This window comes from Ranitomeya variabilis, chromosome 8 (assembly GCF_051348905.1).
Source record: "Ranitomeya variabilis isolate aRanVar5 chromosome 8, aRanVar5.hap1, whole genome shotgun sequence".
In the NCBI taxonomy this organism is placed as follows: domain Eukaryota; kingdom Metazoa; phylum Chordata; class Amphibia; order Anura; family Dendrobatidae; genus Ranitomeya; species Ranitomeya variabilis.
The window spans coordinates 79,305,585-79,324,491 of NC_135239.1; the positions used below are offsets into that span (position 1 = coordinate 79,305,585).

The window sequence follows — 18,907 nt, forward strand, 5'->3', positions numbered from 1 at the left end:
CGGTGAACCTCCTGCTTGCCCAATTTACCCAGCCAGTCTGCTCTCTCTGCGCTCCTCAGTGACCGCAACCCATCTGACTGCTAATATTCTGCACTGCGGCTTCGGACCAGCACTGGTAACATAACACTCCAACAATGTATTTGGAGTGAAGAGCACTGTAGACATAAGACATGACATGTTTCATACCTTAATGACAGTGATTTTACCTTGTGGAGTAACACAGTGAAGATCGGGTGTGCTAACAAAAAAAGGATTTGACAGGAATGAAATGATCACTGATCTACTTTGCTCGCTGTTAGGTGTTAATGCAATGTAGTCATCAGTTCTGCTTAGGAACATATCAGCAATGGCTCATACTGCTGTATCAGGTTGCTCGCGGTGAACACATAAGGAGTAATGCTTATTATGTACTTTTCCACTGCCAACCAAGGAGGTTCATATTAATAAATACTGATGTTGGGCAAAAGGATGCAATAACATAAAGCAACCAAGTTATTAATTTTACCATTTAGAAAATAAAGCCAAAAGATGTCAATTTGCTAAGGATTTGCGTTTTGGAATGCATCAGTTTTTATTGTCAACGGAGGTTCTTGTTACCATCTCTGTGCATTTTGTTGATTGAGGTCTATTAAAACTGTTAATTAGGCAATTAATTAGGCAAACTTATCATCCAGAACCACTGCTTTATAAAACAGGATCACGAAGGATGTATTTTGGTTTAGTTCAAGGTCAACATTAGTATAATTCCATACACTTAGTACGATAATTCTATGATTTATGTTTTTTTTCATACCTATCACTAAGAAATAGTGTAACTTACCCAGAGGGACATCTAAACAGCATGGCTGCTATAAAAATAATGTGCAGAAAAGAGTAGGTAAGGAGGATATATGTCACTTAATTTATAAGCCTTCATTCATTAAAGTGAATTCTAATGTAAAGTTGCAAAATTTACGCGCAACATTGAGTTGCTCAAAAGTTTTGAGACTTTTGCCGTTTTCATACCATTTTTGCCCAGATAAGATGGAGGCGTGATGCCACAGCTTGTCTAATTTGTGACATACCTTATGGCAAAACTCTTACTCCATTTTCAGACTGGAGTAAGATTTGTGACGAGGCCCACTTCAATTGTCTTAGTAAATCAGGAGCACCTGACTCAAACACTCCGCTCATCCGGGGTTTTACTTAGCTCAGCATTCAGAGAACTGGTAAATCTGCAGCCCCAATATCATGCTGCTCTCAGATGGGGTAGCACAGTCCTGGAACCTTTCTGCTGATGGCAACTCTATGCTAATAGCGAACCAGTAAATAAGTAGACATGCCATTTTAAAAAGTGAATTTACAGGTTCTAGATGACAAATTTGCCTAATTATTCGCTCAATAACTGTAAAAAAAAAAACTGCAAAGGAGACATACACAACTTGTGATGTACTAATGGATGCTGTGAATTACTTTCTATACCCTGCTTCCATATTCTACCATTACACCAAATTTAGCAAAACCTTTTTGATTCTATAATCTCATCACATCCACAAAATAGAAGGCAATGAGAAAAGTTATTCCATTGCAAGCTGGTAACTGATGTTCCTTCTTTTCTTAATGGCAGCCTTTTTTTGTCTCACTATCTGCCTATGAACTGCAAATACCAACATTTCGCAAAAGCACTTAGCACCGTTCATTAGCAGCTAGCCAGCCAAGAGATGTCTACCTATCGCTTACTCTCTGCTTAGATCATCTGTGCTTGATCTATATGCAACCCACAGAAATTGGAATAAACTTCTATGAAATTATCTTTTGGTAAAGTTGTTTCAATTATTCTGAAAATCATTCTCTTAGATATAATTGATTTGCCAAAAGTCCGAAAATGTTCCGATTCTTAGGTGTTTGCTTTAAATCTGCATTCTGTATATACATAGATACAGAACCAAGTACATTTATGTAAATTGGAAGATTAATTCCATAGAATCATGTGATAAATTGTATGGATTTTATAACTGGCATACAGTATGCTGTCCTTCCAAATATCCTGCAGCAACAGATACAAGTGGAATGCATATTTAAAGAATATATTTAGAAAAACATTTTGCAAATCAGCTATTTGCAGATGCTATAACAGCTTTTATTTGATAATATTTAATGAAGAGTATTGCTATGCCGTGAATTGTAAGCAGATGCTAGCTTTATAGGGGTTTAGGCATCGCTTCGAAAGCAGCAGTACTAATTGAATTAGTAAATTTAAGGAACCACCAAAACCATCTAAGCCAAATAAAATTTGTAACAATAATAATTTATGTTTCACCTACCTGCTCGAAACTGTAAATTAGTACTGCTGCTTTACATTGAAATATGTTTTTATTCTCATCTTTTAATTTCTAAGGAGAACATAATCACCATATTCTCCCAAACTCAAATTAAAAGATAGTGATGACTTAAAGCTTTTTAGATTGATGACATCTAAAGTTGCATCTATGCATCTAACGCTTTCACTAACCTTAAACCGTGTGTTCCTCCCACTTGTCGCACCGACACGGATAGAAAATTCCTGAGGAGGAGACTCTGGTGGAGGAGACATTTGTGGAGGAGCCTTTTCTGGAAGAGTACATAACTGGAGATGATTATGACTCAGACAAAAAACTGGTAGAGGAAACAGACTATGGGGTGAAAGCTGTAGAACCTACAGAGTCTGAGCCGGTGGTGGGAGGAGATTTAGGAAAAGATGATTTATATGAGTACACAGACTATGAAGAAAAAACAACCAACCCAACAACAGATGAATTTGGACCTGGGGTACCAGCCGAGAAAGATATCTCAGAGACCACCGTAAGTTATCAGTGGAATGGATAATTTGAACTGGAAAGAGTGCAATCCCAAATTACTTACTGTTTCTCCTTTGGAAGGTGGCAAGCAACAATAGCTACCCTGATTTATTGAATTCAACTCTAGATATCTACTGGAGGCTTACTTATCTACTACATATTTGGCCAGTTTATCATAGTGTTATAAATGTAGACCATAAGAAGTCAGTGTACAACATGGCTTTAGTATAATGTATACTCACTAATAAAATCTGTATATGACTTGGTTAGTAATTCTAATGTCATAAGTAGACATTTGCACATTTGGAAAGAGGACCTGTTCTAGGTTAAAAGTAGCTGTTTTTTGCACTTATTTTATTCTCGTTGCTTCCCCGAGTAATCCATTTTTTGCTTAGAATACAGTATGTCATAAGATTCAGAGTCTTTTCATGTAATGTTAATTTTTACAGTCTTTACCAAGGGGATGGCATTGCTCGCAGAGTAAAAATGCAGAACATTCTAAAGACACTCCCCCAGAGAATCTATCAACCATGCCCCTTTGTAAACACCATAACATCCTACTAACTAAAAAGGCCCATATCGCTGGAACCGTTTAAAAAAACAAAACAAAAAACACAGAATACTTAGGAGAAAATCTGGAATATAATAAAAAAAAACTGGCCAATATTAATCTGGTGACGGATCTTCTTTGAATTTAATATCTACTTCCAAGTCTGCTGTTGTCTTTTTGTGCTGAAATGTGACATAAACTTTATAAAATTAAGTTTTTTCTCTAGGTATATACAGTAAGGACTGTATTTCTCCAATATTTCAAGCATAGGTCTGTAATATACAATAGATACAATATCTGCATTAGCTTAAGATGCAGTCATTTTTATTGCTAGGTCATCAATATCTGATCGGTGGGAGTACGACACCCGGCACCCTGCCGATCAGCTGTTCCCAGTGTCAATGGTGGCCTGAACTGATCAGTTGCAGTGCTGCACAGCCCAGCTCCATCGGTAGAATAGTGGCCACCCGGGTACTGCACATCCACCCCATATTGTGCTGTGCAACTCCACAACTGAGCTGTTCCAGCCTCTGCCATCAATGGGAATAACTGATTGGCGGGATTGCCGGGTGTCCCACCGACACTGATCAGACATTGATGACTTATCTTAAGGATTTCATTTTCTTGATTTTTTTTATCTTAAGGATAGGCCATCAATGTTAAAGCCTCCGAAGCCCCTTTATTAGTACGCCAGTCTTATGTTATTTTTTGGATCTTTGGTGTAGGACACCACTATGCATTGTATAGCTGCTGAGAAGTTAGACTTTTTACAGCTAAGGTTAAAACATTCATAAGAAATTACAGACAAAAAAGAATTATGGATTCACTGGTTTAGTTCATAGTCAGTGCCCTATCTGTTTGACATTGGGGCTTCTAAGTATGATACTAAAACACTAAGTATTCCAGGTATAGAGATAATTTATCGTCTTATTGATATTTGGCTTATTAAAAGAATACATACAATAAAAGTCTAATGCAATCGTTTCTCACTACATGATGGTGTCACTTTTCACCGGTTGGTTACATAAGGAAGTCTTTACTCAGCTATCTAGAAAAGTGAAAAACTGCAAATATATTCAATTCACAAAGGTTACTTTTGATAGAAACCATAAATGTTCTATATGATGTATTAATTTATTTACTGGGAGCCTTACTGATAACTTTGTTACAATTGCACTTTATGGTTTTGCAGGTGAATAATTATGGAGGATATGGAGACAAGGGTCAGAAGGGAGAACCAGCTGTTATCGAGCCAGTAAGTAAGATATAAGGCAATGGTGGAGATCATGTGTCTAATCTGACAGTACATAAAGGTCAAATGTTTGCAAACAAACCTTATCCAGACATAGAGTATAAGAGACAATAACAGGGGGGTACACAGAAGAGAGGGGCCAATAGGTGAAGATCTATATGACACCTTTGTTTCCTGGATTAATAGGGGGTATACATCTTCTAAATGATAGATGAGAGGTGACTATTAGGCCATTTTCCAGGCTTCCTTGGTGTGGACATCCATAAAAGCAAAAGATGATGCCAACTTTAAGGGGCTTGTCCAGTCTACTAAGAAAAGTCTGCAGTGACTCTAGGTATCTGCACTCTGTCGAATCGTGACTGCGTGCTAACCGCTCACTATCCCATTTAGAATAGTATACCTCATATACCTCGTGCGAGACGGCAGTCACACGAGTGCATGTATAAGATTTTCAGTTTACTAGTCTCACCCAGCTTCTCTCAGTTGTCTGTTGAGAAGAATCAGATGAGACTAGTTGGCACATGACCACAAGAATACAAATTGAATACTTGGGGGTCACGTCACTGCCCACTCACATACAAGGGAGTTGTCACACTTAACGAAGGCCACCTCATCTCTCTAGACCCCATAGAAACTGCAGGAGCTATCATGAGCTTAATATCTCATCTACAGAAGCCATTAGGCCAGAAAAAAGCTCGTAAGTAGAAAAAATGTATGCCAGTTCACCAATTGTCATAGTGCAGTGTGCAGGGAAATCACGATCTGAATATTCGTTTGACGATGAGAAAAATTAGAAAAAATATATTTCCAACTCCTGGTAAAATTTCTTTAAACTTTATTCCATCAAACATTAAAAAGTATAATTCTGATACAAAGCAGAACTGCAGAAGGCGACGCGTTTCGAATGGATGCAAGTTTTGACAAAGAACGATTGCAAACGCGTCGCTTTCTGCATTTCTGCTTTGTATCAGAATTATATTTTTAATCTATGATGGAATAATGTTTTAAGAAATGTTACCGGGAGCGGGAAATATATTTTTTCAGAAAAAAGCTGGGGCTATGTGAAATACATTTTGCTGTCTCTTTTTGGGCTATTTACACAGGCCGCCGAGTAATAATGGGGACAGAACAATTTCTAATATACTTCTATCCCTCCCTATATACAGTACATGTTACCGGCAGCCCATCACCTGTTTATACAGGGGATGATGTGCTGCCAATATATGCATTAAAATGAAATAACCCAATCAAAGTGTTCTTTGCTGGGTCGTTGAGTAATTACCGGCATGTTTACACCGGCAGCTAATCGGGAACGTATTGTGTAAAAAAAGGGCTTTAGGAAAGAATAGACTACAAAGACAGTCTTTGCACTTTCGACCTTCAAGGCAAAGTTGCCAGTTCCCCTAATTGAAGCCTTTTCACAAGGCTTTATATAACTTAGTATACTCTAATAATGCCTTTCTATTAATATAATGGCTTGTGCTGTACATCATCATGGATTAGATCATGATACATATTTGTTTCATACGCGTTTCCATACCATCTTCTTTTTAATTTTGCACACATGATATATTGGTTACCATGAAATAAATGAATCAGATAAGATTCATATGACGCATAGATTTAGTGCCATCAAAGTGACTGTTCAGGGGCCTAAAACACTGCTTAGAATATGGCTCCTCATATGGAAATGCACAGTGACAATAGATTATCTAATACTTTAATCCCCGGCCTAGCCGCTGCATCATCTGTTTTATATTGCGCTCACACAAATCCTCAGTCAGTAAACCAGCGATAACATATTAGTCCGAACGCCTGAGATTTGTAAGCTGTGGATCTTGACAACAGGAATAGTTTAAATGAGCTGTATTGAATAATAACAAATGTAATATGATGTCTGGCTCTTCAGGACTCTTTAGATACCTGGAGTGCATACCAATTATTTCACAGTGAATAGGCCACAGAAAAAGATAACCTTGCTTGTATTCACACAGGTCATTCGGAGACTCAATCATTTTGACTAACGGTCTTCGGTTTCTGTCATTCCTGAGCCTGTACTTGTAGTAATTTTGACCACATGCTCCAAATGCAGCATCTTAAATAACATGATATTGATGGATTCTACTCATTATTGCAATGCACTTTATTTTTTCAGGGAATGCTGATTGAAGGACCCCCAGGACTTGAAGGACCAGCGGTACATATTCAATTATTTTTCTAGAAACTCAAATATTGTTTATAGTCAGCCAGAAGAAAGTAACAAATCCCATCTACACTACTGAAAATTCTATTCCTTGAGTCAATGTACCTGGTTGCCAAACTCTGCAGTCGACCACCATATGTCATTTTTCGGCTTTTGCAGCCTGAAAACGATAGGGCATTTTTACTAAACTAGATAGTCTTAAAGTGCATCACATGTACCTCAGTGGCTCTTGCAGTATGAGGAATGGCACAACCCATACACATTTTGCCTAATAATCAAGACATCATTTGATTGGCTTACAATTGTGCACCAAAATTTGAGTGCAATTTGCAGAGGTGTTCATAGAAACCATGGCAAAGATCCTAATTATGCTTCACCTCCTAAAAAAATAATACATTATTCTGCTGAGCAGTTGAGGTCATGGCAGTCACTGAAAGGCATACATCCCAACCTTTTTAGACAATGCATATGTATTGTGTCTCAGGTATTGTGCCTCCACTGAAGCCTCTTCACCCACTCCAGTGTTCTCCCAGAAAGTATAATTCCCCGCACAGTATGATGGCTCCCACAGCCCCTCATGTGGTATGATACCCCCATTTCCCAGCCACACAGTATGATGGCCCCATCCACCCAAAGAGTTTGACGCTCCTATAGCTTCCCACACACAGAATAATGCCCATGCAACCCTTCTATACACGGTATTATAGCTCCATTACATGGTCTGAATGTCCCGTAGCTCCCCTATACACAGTTTGATGGATGCACATCCCCCAAACCCAACATGATGTCCCCATAGCCTCCATATACACAGTATAATTGCCTCATATCCACCTTATACACAATATGATGGCTTAAAAGCCCCCTATACACAGTATAATTGCTCCACAACCCCCAGTACGCAGTATCATGGCCCCAAAACCCTCAATACACAGTATGATGGTCTCCTAGCCCCCTATACAGAGTATGATGACTCCACAGCCCATTTATGGGCTGTGGATGGTCCCACAGCTCCCCTACACACAGTATGAAGGCCCTAAAGACCCTTTATACCGAATTTGATGACCCCACAGCCCCCTATACATAGTATGAAGGCCCCATAGGACTCCTTTGCACCTTGTGAGGCTCCAATAACATCTACAAGTACTGGCTGACAAAATGACTGACAAAATAATAATAAGAAAAAAACAATATCTAACTTTGTTCCCCGAGTTCATTACTCCATTTTGTGCAGTGTGTGGACTGAGGTTCTGCACAGCAGGCATGATCTACTGAAATCATTGCAACTGCTGCATTCATCTTCAGACGCACAGGCTGAATGGAAAATGAGGGGATGCCGATACTATTGAAACCCAGATGTCGGGCTTGAGGGGGGCCCTGCTGCCCATTTTGTCATTGGATCCACCCTATGTAACGATGATGTCTTAAAAATAAAATACATCATTATAGCTTGTAATATATCAGAACAGAATTTAATAAATCGCTATATTCCCTTAGATAAAATGTTGAGTAAACACTTTATATTAATTATCTTGTACTGATCCCAAGCTATAGCCTCAGGCTCCCTGCACACCGTGTTTAAACTTTCTTTGCTGTGTGTCAGGGACTTCCATCGTAAAAAGTGGGATTCAGACAGAACTCCCAATGGAGCCATTGAGAATATTTAGGCAAACAGAATCCAAACCTGCAACTTTGGAGTTCTTTTGACCTTTCTTTAATGACATCTGTCTTTTAAGATGGACACAATAGTAGTTTACATTATTGGTTCTGACTTAAAAAACATAAATGGCAGAAAAACAGATTAAATGGAGGCCAAGGTTTCACACTATAGTTATTGGCTCCGTTTGGTGTGTTTCATCTTTCTTACAAAGAGGCTGGAAATAGGATGAAGCTTCCAAATTCTATTATACTGTGAGAAAGTTTTTAATTATGTATTTTCTATTAGCATGAATTATTGTTAAAACTTCCATAATGTCTGGACATTATAGGATAAGATTTCATTTTCCATTTGTATGGTATGACATTTATATTTTTGTTGTTTTTAGGGTCTTACTGGACCTCCTGGTTTGCAAGGACCATCTGGCCCACCTGGAGACACTGGTGAGAGAGTAAGTACCATAAACAATTACCGGCATGTGCTTACATAATATGCATTTCGGATAAAAAAATGGTGGTTTGCCTGAAATTAATTGAAAGTCAGAAATTAAATCTGTACCTGCTTTATTGTCAATTTTTTATTTTTTTTTGGCATGCCGGTTAATAAACTTGTTTTAAACATGAAGAGCACATCCACTTTAGAGATCACACATGCTTTAGAAACTACACCCCCTTTACAGACCACACATTCTTTAGAAACCACACCTCCTTTAGAGACCACACATTCTATAGAGACCACATCTCCTTTAGAGACCACACATGAATTAGAGACCACACCCTTTTAGAGACCACACATGCATTAAAGACCACACCCTTTTAGAGACTACACATTTTTGAGAGACCACACATGCATTAGAGACCACATACCCATTAGAGACCACACCCCCTTTAGACACCACACATGCTTTAGAGACCACACCCTTTTTGAGACCAGAAATGCTTTAGAGACCACACCCCCTTTAGAGACTACACCATTTTAGAGACCACACCCCTTTAGAGACCACACCCCTTTAGAGACCACACATGCTTTAGAGACCACACCCCCTTTTGAATCACACCCCCTTTAGAGACCACACCAACCCATTCATCAGAGATCATTGCCACTCTTTAGAGACCACACCCATGCTTCACATTATTTTCATAATTTTCTTTTTTTTTTCATGAAGCTAACAACTAATTGTGGCACATGTCAAGATTTGATGACATTTTTGAGCGGTTTACACTAAAAACTGGGACAAAGTACTTTATAATTGTGGGTCCTTATACAGTACTTGCAATATAAACTCTTCCTTCTGGTTGTAAACTCTTACTTACGGTGTGACTTAATATGTTTTTCCTCCTTAGGGTCCACCTGGACGTCCTGGACTTCCCGGTGCTGATGGTTTACCTGGACCTCCTGGGACCATGCTAATGTTACCTGTAAGTTAATATATTCGCATATTATACTCCACTATTATATTTTTTCAGTTTTTATTTGTTCACAATATATAAAAAACGTACGTAGTTAAGAAGTGTAATACAGTATAGCCAAAGTCTACGCATTATTTATAGGAGACATTTCTGATGCAGCTAATACCTGCATAATCTACTGCCACTACTTTCCACTACAAACGTTCTTTGGAAAAGGCTGAGCTGGGAAACCGGATATAGTCCATGGACAGAAGTGTGCAATTACATTGGCTGAATGTTGTGAACAATCGTTCCTGGCAATGCTCATTTCCCAAAAGTCGGCGGTGTAAACAGGCGTCTGAACAAGCATAGTGCTCATTAGTTGGGTAAATTGATTTTACAGCTTACTTAAATATCATCGTTCTCGGCAGCACATCATCCTGTGTAAACATGATGTGCTGCTGACTGTCTATGCGCACAGAAGGATCAAATTACCGTAGGCATGGTTTATTACGCACAGAAATGAACCCAAATAATGTTACATATGGAAATCAAAAATGGTACAAAATACAAAAGTTACGTTTGCCAGAAAAATTGAAAAACATTGTGCGAAGCAGCCAACATAGCAGCGTTACACCACACAGTAAAAAAACTATCAAATTGGCAAAAAATGGTTGCTGAGAAATAATACATGCAATGACCACCTCTTTATTGCATATATATGAGAGTCGAAGGCAACTAGAAGAATGCAAAAAAAATGCAAAAAAGGCAAGGAGGAACCAAAGGGCCTAAAAGCCACATAATGGGTTATAGAGGGGTCTATTATGTGTGGTCTTATAAGTATAGTCTGCCTGTCTAAACAGGATATTAAGCAGCCGCTTATCGGTAAACATGTAGCCAATCGTCAATCATTTAATGGCTGCCATCATCTAGTGTAATCCCACTCTAAGTCTATTGTCTCATTCAATCTATCACAGGTACAAAAAAACGATACTCTATTTCTCCTAAAGTATAAAAAACACTGTGGAAAAAAGTGCATATTCTTGATAGGTGAACCAACATGTGTCCATTCTGACATTTTCTTCATTTTGTCTTCTAGTTCCGGTATACTGGGGATGGGGAAAAAGGACCACCCATATCTGCCCAGGAAGCACAAGCTCAGGCTATTCTCCAACAGGCCCGTGTGAGTAATTAATATGACCCGGTAGCGTTGCGAAACAAACATTTACCAAACAAGCAATGAAATACTTTTATTTGTATCTTAATACACTTCAATTTTGTAATTATATTTTTTATTTTTACTTAGATTGCTATGAGAGGTCCTTCCGGTCCAATGGGCCTTACAGGAAGGTCTGGTCCCGTGGTAAGTAACGTATTAGTTATTGTTACATTGACTTTTTATTGTTCTCATTTCCCTTTTTTTGTATTGTGCGTGTTCACACTTTGAAGTAGCAATCTTCTGTCTTCAGGAGGACATTGCTTCTCCGCCTCCCAACTGGTTGCAGTAGGTTGATGCACTCTTGAAGACTTGAAGATTGACAGTTCAGACTAGCAGCATGGTGGTGGCGATGGTTCACAACTGAGCATTCTCCCATGCCTCTAGCAGATGTAGCTTTACCAGTATAGCATGGAAGAGTGCTGGGTCACCGACGCTGGCTAGAACCGGCTTCAGGATGGCAGGTTTTAAAACATAAAACCTCCAAGCAGCATGTACTCCTTGCCTACATATCCATCCACTCTTAGGCTGCAGAGGGAGGTGGTTGGTAACAAAGCAATAAACAGTACACCAAAAAATAAAACTTACTGTATTTTTCAGGAGAGGATTTTAATAAGAAGAAAACTGAAATGCTACTTGTTTTAACAATATGAGACGACCCCTGTAAATCATATGACCTTTGCATGGGGAACAATGACTAACTGTAAGGATAAAACACCAGGGAGAAAGTATCGAAAAATAGGGTCTTATCTATGTCAAAGGAGTTTTGCCGATAACTCCCGCGCTGCTAATTTATTAAAGACCTCCATCCAAGGGTGTTCGTTAATAAATCTGCGTTTTTTAGTTCAAAGTATTTCAATTTGACAAGCACGTCTTCTTCAGGAAACAACCACAAAAAGACAGAACTTGTGATTGTTTCCTGAAGAAGTGCTTGTCACTTTGAAATGCGTTGAATAAAACAAATGCAAATCTATTAAAGAAAACCCTTGGATTGATGTCTTTATTAAATCAGCAGCGCGGGAGTTATCCACAAAACTCCTTTGACCCAGATAACTGTATGGGTGGCGTTTAGAAGGACACTGGAAAATCTGTGATGTGGCCTTGCTAAATGTGGCATTGTTATAATGCAGAATACATGCATATGTATACATCAGGGTCCACACACATGGAAAATCCATGTCCAGGGATTCCGTTCACAGGGTACTTTAGGGAGCTGTAATCATTCTTTCTGCTGCCATCTGGCGCATCCATTAGAACACAGGAAAGGTTCTGGAGAAGAATAGGCCTTGCTTCCTGTGATCCAAAAATTCCTCAAAATGCTACAACTTCAAAAAGTTGTACTACTATGTCTAATGATGATAAATGGTTTAATATCATGCTTTTTTCCTGTATATCCAGATGATAAATATTAATACCAGCATTATATCTCAAGAACATTAAGCTTACCCACAGCCCTGAATAGGAAATTATAGCAAAAAATGCTTGTGACACTATGTGATAAGGCCCTGTTTACACTGCAGTGAGGGTCTAAGTATATTTAAATATATATATATATATATATATATATATATATATATATATATATATATATATATATATATATATATATATATATATATATATATATATATATATATATATATATAAACAATACTTCATAAAGCTATGTTATATTATTCACATCAAAATGACAGAAAATGCAACAATCCCCATTATAAGCCGAGGAGCTCCGTTGGGATTGGTGGCATCCATTGTACGGTAGACCCAACAGAGTGCTGAACCTTCCCTTACAAGTAGCAACCATGATGCTAGTGTGAACATAACTTACCTGACATGGGAATTCACAATGATGATCAGAATAGTTGTCATTTACCATTCCCAATAACATAGATTTTAAATATCCAAATTGAGTAGTCAGCTACAAGGTAAGAAAACTTCATCAAGGCTAAAGTAGCACACCCTCATCATATGCCAGTCATGCTGGAGTAGAGGGCACCAAATCCATTGCCATTTAATGAATTCGGCACAATTCAAAAACGTTGTACCATTTCTAAGGAAAGAGTCATACGCCCATAAAACTCAGATGGGGACTGTAATGCAATGCTCGGACTGGCCGATGGCTGTCCCGACCCAAGCGTGTCAGCCTGTATTTCTATGCAGCTGTCACACTCAGGTCTGGAGTACCGCCGGCCAGTCCGAGCATTACGTTGCGATTCCCATCCGAGTTATACGGCATTTTGACTCCTTCCCAATGGTGAAAGATCTATTATAACACCCTCTCCCACCCTGTCTCTTCCCCAGCTCCAGCCCATTTTTGCTGAGCTGATTCAAACTGATGTGACAACGCCAAAAGTCCCATATTTCGTGACTTTTCAAAGATTTTACAACGGCCCCGAAGAGTTAGATTCACTTATATAACAATAAAAATATTGACATAATTATGATGATGATTATGTTGAAATTATTATTTTTATTGTAACTTTTCAATATAAGTTCTTAGTAACATGTACACTATGGTTAAACAAAGCCAACAGATTTCAATTTCTCCCACTTAGCATTAGGAGCTCCCGCTATATACTGCCGCCACATTGTAGCTGTTTAGTAAACATTAAACTGTCAGTACAGATAATACCGTTCCTTGCCACCGCCATAATCTGAATAAATATCTCATTGCCTTCTGTGAACTGAGTGAACTATGCATTCAGCTTTGGCCCAGTTTTCTCTTGCTTTTTCATGGTCTATTAACTCATAATAGAAAATTTATTTTCACAAAGTTTTAATAGGTCTGTCGGCATCCAAACAAAATATATTATTTTTGGAGCCCTCTCTACAAAGAAAAAAAAAAAAAGAAAGTTATTGATTGTGGTCGTTAGATGTGAAATTAGCATTTTTTTTTTTTAGCCATTTAATTAACACTTTTGGTAAAGCGTATGTAGCATTGCATATTTTATCGGAGAGAACCTATTGTATTGAAAACAATTCCGTGACCCATTAAAGTGTAGACGTGCAGGCCGCATTGATTGCAGCTACAATGTTACGATTAGACATTTTCTCTAATGAACTTTATGAGCTTGAAAGAAATGAAACAGGCAATCGAGTGCCGAAAAACACGTTACTATTATTCGCAAATGGCAACATTTGACTCATAATCTAACAAAACTTCAGAGAGTGAAATGAAATTTGATTAAAACTACGTGAGTAATGTTGTTGTTTGGTTCGGGCTCAGTTCATACTAGTGCATGCGTACTATGTGCTATTTGCCATAATTGATACAAGTGCTCTCTCACCTATGTAATGGAGCAGACACTACTACATGCTGCACATTCTTTGGCCCATGTAGAAAGCCACGTTTAGCCACACACATTACTCACATTGGTCTATGTGCTTTGGTTAAACCGGTTGCCCAGTTTCATCAAACTTTAGTCACTAGGCTCAGTGATGTGTGAAAACAAGAGTTGAGCGAATATGTTCGGAATCGGTCACCAAATCTAAATTTGCCATTTTCATGCCATATTGGTACCCTATTCATGCTGAATTTATGTTTGATGATCATATTAGTTTATTTATACTCCTAGTGACTCCAATAACGTTCGGCTGTATTCGTCGAATATTGCAAAAACAATATTAGGCGCCTATCATAATCGGGACCGAATTTTGAAAAATTCACTCAACTGTAGTGAAAATATATGAGCGTAACATACCCTTCCAGGTCCACTTCTGCCTCTCATCTCGACTCCCATCTTTGTTGATTGGCTGCAGTGGTGATTCCACATCTGTAGAGCTGCAGTCAATCCCTGAGATCAGTGGTTTGTGCCATCTGCATCAGCAATGCTGATGAGCTCAATGATTAGCTGCATCTCTGTCAACACTGCAGCCAATCAACAAAGGGCAGAGCATCGGTGGCTGAGCTGCACTGGACTTAGGAAAGGTGAATAAAGCTTACGTAATTGTTCTTCTATTCATCACTGAGCCTATAGACTAGATGAAATTGGATTGTCTACAAAGATGGTGGCTGTGATGGCAGCCATATTGGTTGTCGCTCATCTTATCTATCAACATATGTAATTACAGCTTAATTTTATTTTGGAATTACTGGTAGTTTTTAGGGCTTCGGTTGTGCACATTATAGTAGATCGAAATGTAATTTTTCAATAGCCTCATTATGGAATTACTGAAATACAGGGAGGGTCATTTATATGAATACACCTGGGTGGGCCATTTATAAAGTTGGATCCAAAATGGCCGACTTCAAAATGGCCACCATGGTCACCACTGAACTTGAAAAGATTCTCCCCCGTATACTAATGTGCCACAAACAGGAAGTTGATATCACCAATCATTCCCTTTTTATTTAGGTGTATCCATATAGATGGCCCACCCTGTATATTCCATATAAATGGCCCACCCTGTACATGCAAAAATAAACCATTGGCATAAGATTAATGATGGAAAATCCCATTGGCTTGAATAGTATTCTCAAATTAGCGAATGTCTTCGAGGTCATGAAAGACAGCGTTTCTCACAAAGTTTTAATCAAATTGAAAGAATTTGTTAGGTGTAGGGTATGTTCATACGCAGCAGATTTGTTGCAGGAATCTCTGTGACAGATTATCAGTTCCATAAATCCGTGTGACTAGGGTTGTCTCTGCAGCACATGCATGGCTTTCTTCAGATACTGTATATGAAACAATTGCAGAAAATGTCTACAGCAAATCTTCAGAATGTGGAAGTGACAAAATTCTTTTTCCAAAATAAAAAATCTCAGCAGTTGTTGCAATTAATGAAGTTTTCGGCGATTTTAAGATGAATGATTTAGCCTTAAAGGGAGCCTGTCAGGTCCCCCGCGCCCCCAGAACCACCAGCAGTTGTGTCTACATATCTAAATTCTCTGCCTAATAGTCCCTTTATTACTTTACACATATAAACAGATCTTTATAAAAAGTATTTCTAAAGTCTGTTCATGATATGTAAGTGGGGACTTTGAGTAGTTAATGGGGCGTTAGAGTCCCCAGACTAGTCAGCCCACTTAGCACGTTATCACGCCCCTGACATAAGTTGTAAGCACCAGCATCGTCACCAGCGCTATACATACCTTGCGCATGTGTACAGCTTCTTTCCCTCACTGCATTTCTCCTCTGAAACTGGGGGTACGATGTGTCCGGGTTGCAGAGAGGTGCGCTGCACATGATTGCAAGTCTTCTGCACTTCTGATCATGCACAGTGCTCCTCACACGTAACCTCAGCTTCGGAGGAGCAATGCAGTAAGGGAAAGAAGCCGCGAACGTGCTCAAGGTGGGTATAGAGCAGGCAATGACGCCGGTGCTTGCAAGTTATGTTACCACACCCACAGGCGCGAAATAACAGTGTCATTCAAATGAATGGGACTGACCCGCTGCACCAGGCTTTACCACTGCAAAATGTACAGAGCTGTGCCTGGTAGGTAGGGCAGGAGTGCCTTGGTCCCTTCAATCAGCTGATCGGTGTGAGTGCTGGAGTACCGACACCTAGAGATCTGATTAAGCCATCAATATCAAAGTCCTAAAAACCCTATTAACATTGAGCTATTGAGGGGATTAAAATGAATGATGTAATGATTCTAGTCCCATATTAGCTTTAGTAGCCCAGAAGCATAGCTAGGCGTTCAGCTCAGGGGGCGAAACATTTGAGTGGCCCCTAATCAATAATCCTGATTACAATAAATTGGTTGCAAAATAATTGATTGCAAAATACTAATGGGACAACCACTGACAACCTACCAATTCATGGAGGGGGTGATTGCTTAGTTTTAAAATTGTACACAAGAAAAGGCTTATTCAGGGCGCTGGTCACACACATGTAGTGTGCAGTGTTTGGCTTACAGTCTATTACTATTAGTGATGCCCATACTAATAGATTAGGCGGGCTGCCCAGCACTATATAAGTCCACCCTGTGAGGACAGAAACCCTAGTTTACAAGGCCAACATTAATGGGCTTGGCTACACCCTGAATAAAACTATAATTATATTATGCATAAGGTATTGGTCAATATTTTGGCCAAAATATACAAGTGTCAAGGGTACTCATAATTGTAAGTCCTTACACCAAAATTAAAAGCAACGCTACAGAAAAAGGAATTAAAACTCCCCCAAAAATTCAAGAACTGACAGCAATAAAGAGGAACAATATATACAGTACCTGTCCATATGCCAGAGGATGACGTATAGTGGTAGATACCAGTCCTGCAGAACTAATGAGAGATTACAGTACAGTTAAATATAGTAACTTATAGATGACGTTCTTTCTGATGGAGTCGGTCACTTTTCCCATCTTTTCCATCTTGCACAGACCATGATAACTTTTCCAGCCAGGACTCATCTGCAGAGATTACAAGAAAGACACATTCAACTTCTCACACTTCCAGCACCGTCCCCATCTATCCCCAACCTGCACAAACTCCTCATACGGCTGATACCCCAATAGTGAGCAACTGCTGTCATATGTGTCCCAGTTCCTGCACCTGCTGTTTGGCACAATAACAGTGCTCCTCTTAGTGCCTTATATAAGAATTCCCACTACTGTGCCCCTTACATAGTAATAACATTAATATCTCCTTTGTGACTTCTAGATGATGAAACAGTCCACTAGAAAATATTAATGCCCTGTGCAAATGCCTTAGAAAACTGTATCCACATTTTGACCCTTTAGCAGCCACAATACTCTGAGTGCCCGAATAACAATAATACTTCTTAAGAGTCCCCAATATACAGCTCCCCTATACACAGTATGATGTCCCCACAGCTTCAATATATACAGTATGATGGGCCCACAGGTCTCCTATACACAGTTTGATACCCCCATAGATCCTCTCTACAAAGTATGATGTCCCCACTTCTCCCTCAAAACACAGTATAATGACCCCCACAGAAGCCAATACACTGTTTAATGGCCCCACAGTAGAATCCACACTGTATAATGGTCTCCACACTGTATAATGGCCTCCACAGTAGAATCCACACTATATAATGGCCTCCACACTGTATAATGGCCTCCACAGTAGAATCCACACTATATAATGGCCTCCACACTGTATAATGGCCTCCACAGTAGTCCCCAAACTAGCCCTCAAACTGTATAATGGCCCCCACAGTAAGCCCAAAACTGTATAATAGCCCCAACATTAGCATCCACGCTGTATAATGGCCTCCCTGCATTAGCCCATCAAACTGTATAATGACCCTCACATTAGCTTCCACTCTGTATAATGGCCCCCATAATAACACCCAAACTCTATAATTGCCCTCGCATTAGCCCCCAAACTGTATAATGAAAAAATAAGAACAGTCAGCTCATCATGTTGTTGGAATACAGATGAAAAGTCCGCGCGGATGGACTGGAGCAAGGCAAAATTTTCAGCATTCAATATGAAAGGGATTGGAAGTCCAGTGAGGCATATGTGGTAAAATTCAGAAAAACCTATATTATCAAAAATGAGTAAAATTCAAAACAGAGATGGCATCATCAGCGGCCCTGCACGCATAGTGGAGATGGGATTTCATGAAATCCCCTCCACTACGCTGTAACATTTGGACGCTGCGGATTCGACGCTTCGGCTGTACGCAGCATCCAATCCACAGCAAATCCTGAACGAATCCTTAACGTGGAAACATACCCTTTTGAGTCCTCAAGGCAGACCAACACTGTCATTGCACCAACGCACACACAGGATGTCAGAGTCGCGGTGCGGAGTGATGATTTCACCGTGCCACGACTCTGACATCCTGCGCGTGCGTCGACGCCTCAGCCATTCTATAGACCGCAGACCTGTGGTCTGCAGAATGGAGAGCGGTA

General features: G+C 39.4%; 1 protein-coding gene across 1 annotated transcript in view; it reads left to right on the forward strand.

Annotated features, from left to right (window-relative positions):
* Positions 1-18,907, forward strand: part of COL11A1 (collagen type XI alpha 1 chain) — a 278,226-nt gene that overhangs the window by 121,707 nt on the left and 137,612 nt on the right. The window contains exons 8-14 of the mRNA XM_077277390.1: positions 2,536-2,820; positions 4,559-4,621; positions 6,774-6,815; positions 8,864-8,926; positions 9,819-9,893; positions 10,963-11,046; positions 11,170-11,226. Of these exons, the coding sequence (XP_077133505.1) occupies positions 2,536-2,820; positions 4,559-4,621; positions 6,774-6,815; positions 8,864-8,926; positions 9,819-9,893; positions 10,963-11,046; positions 11,170-11,226 (669 nt within the window). The remainder of the gene's footprint in view (positions 1-2,535; positions 2,821-4,558; positions 4,622-6,773; positions 6,816-8,863; positions 8,927-9,818; positions 9,894-10,962; positions 11,047-11,169; positions 11,227-18,907) is intronic.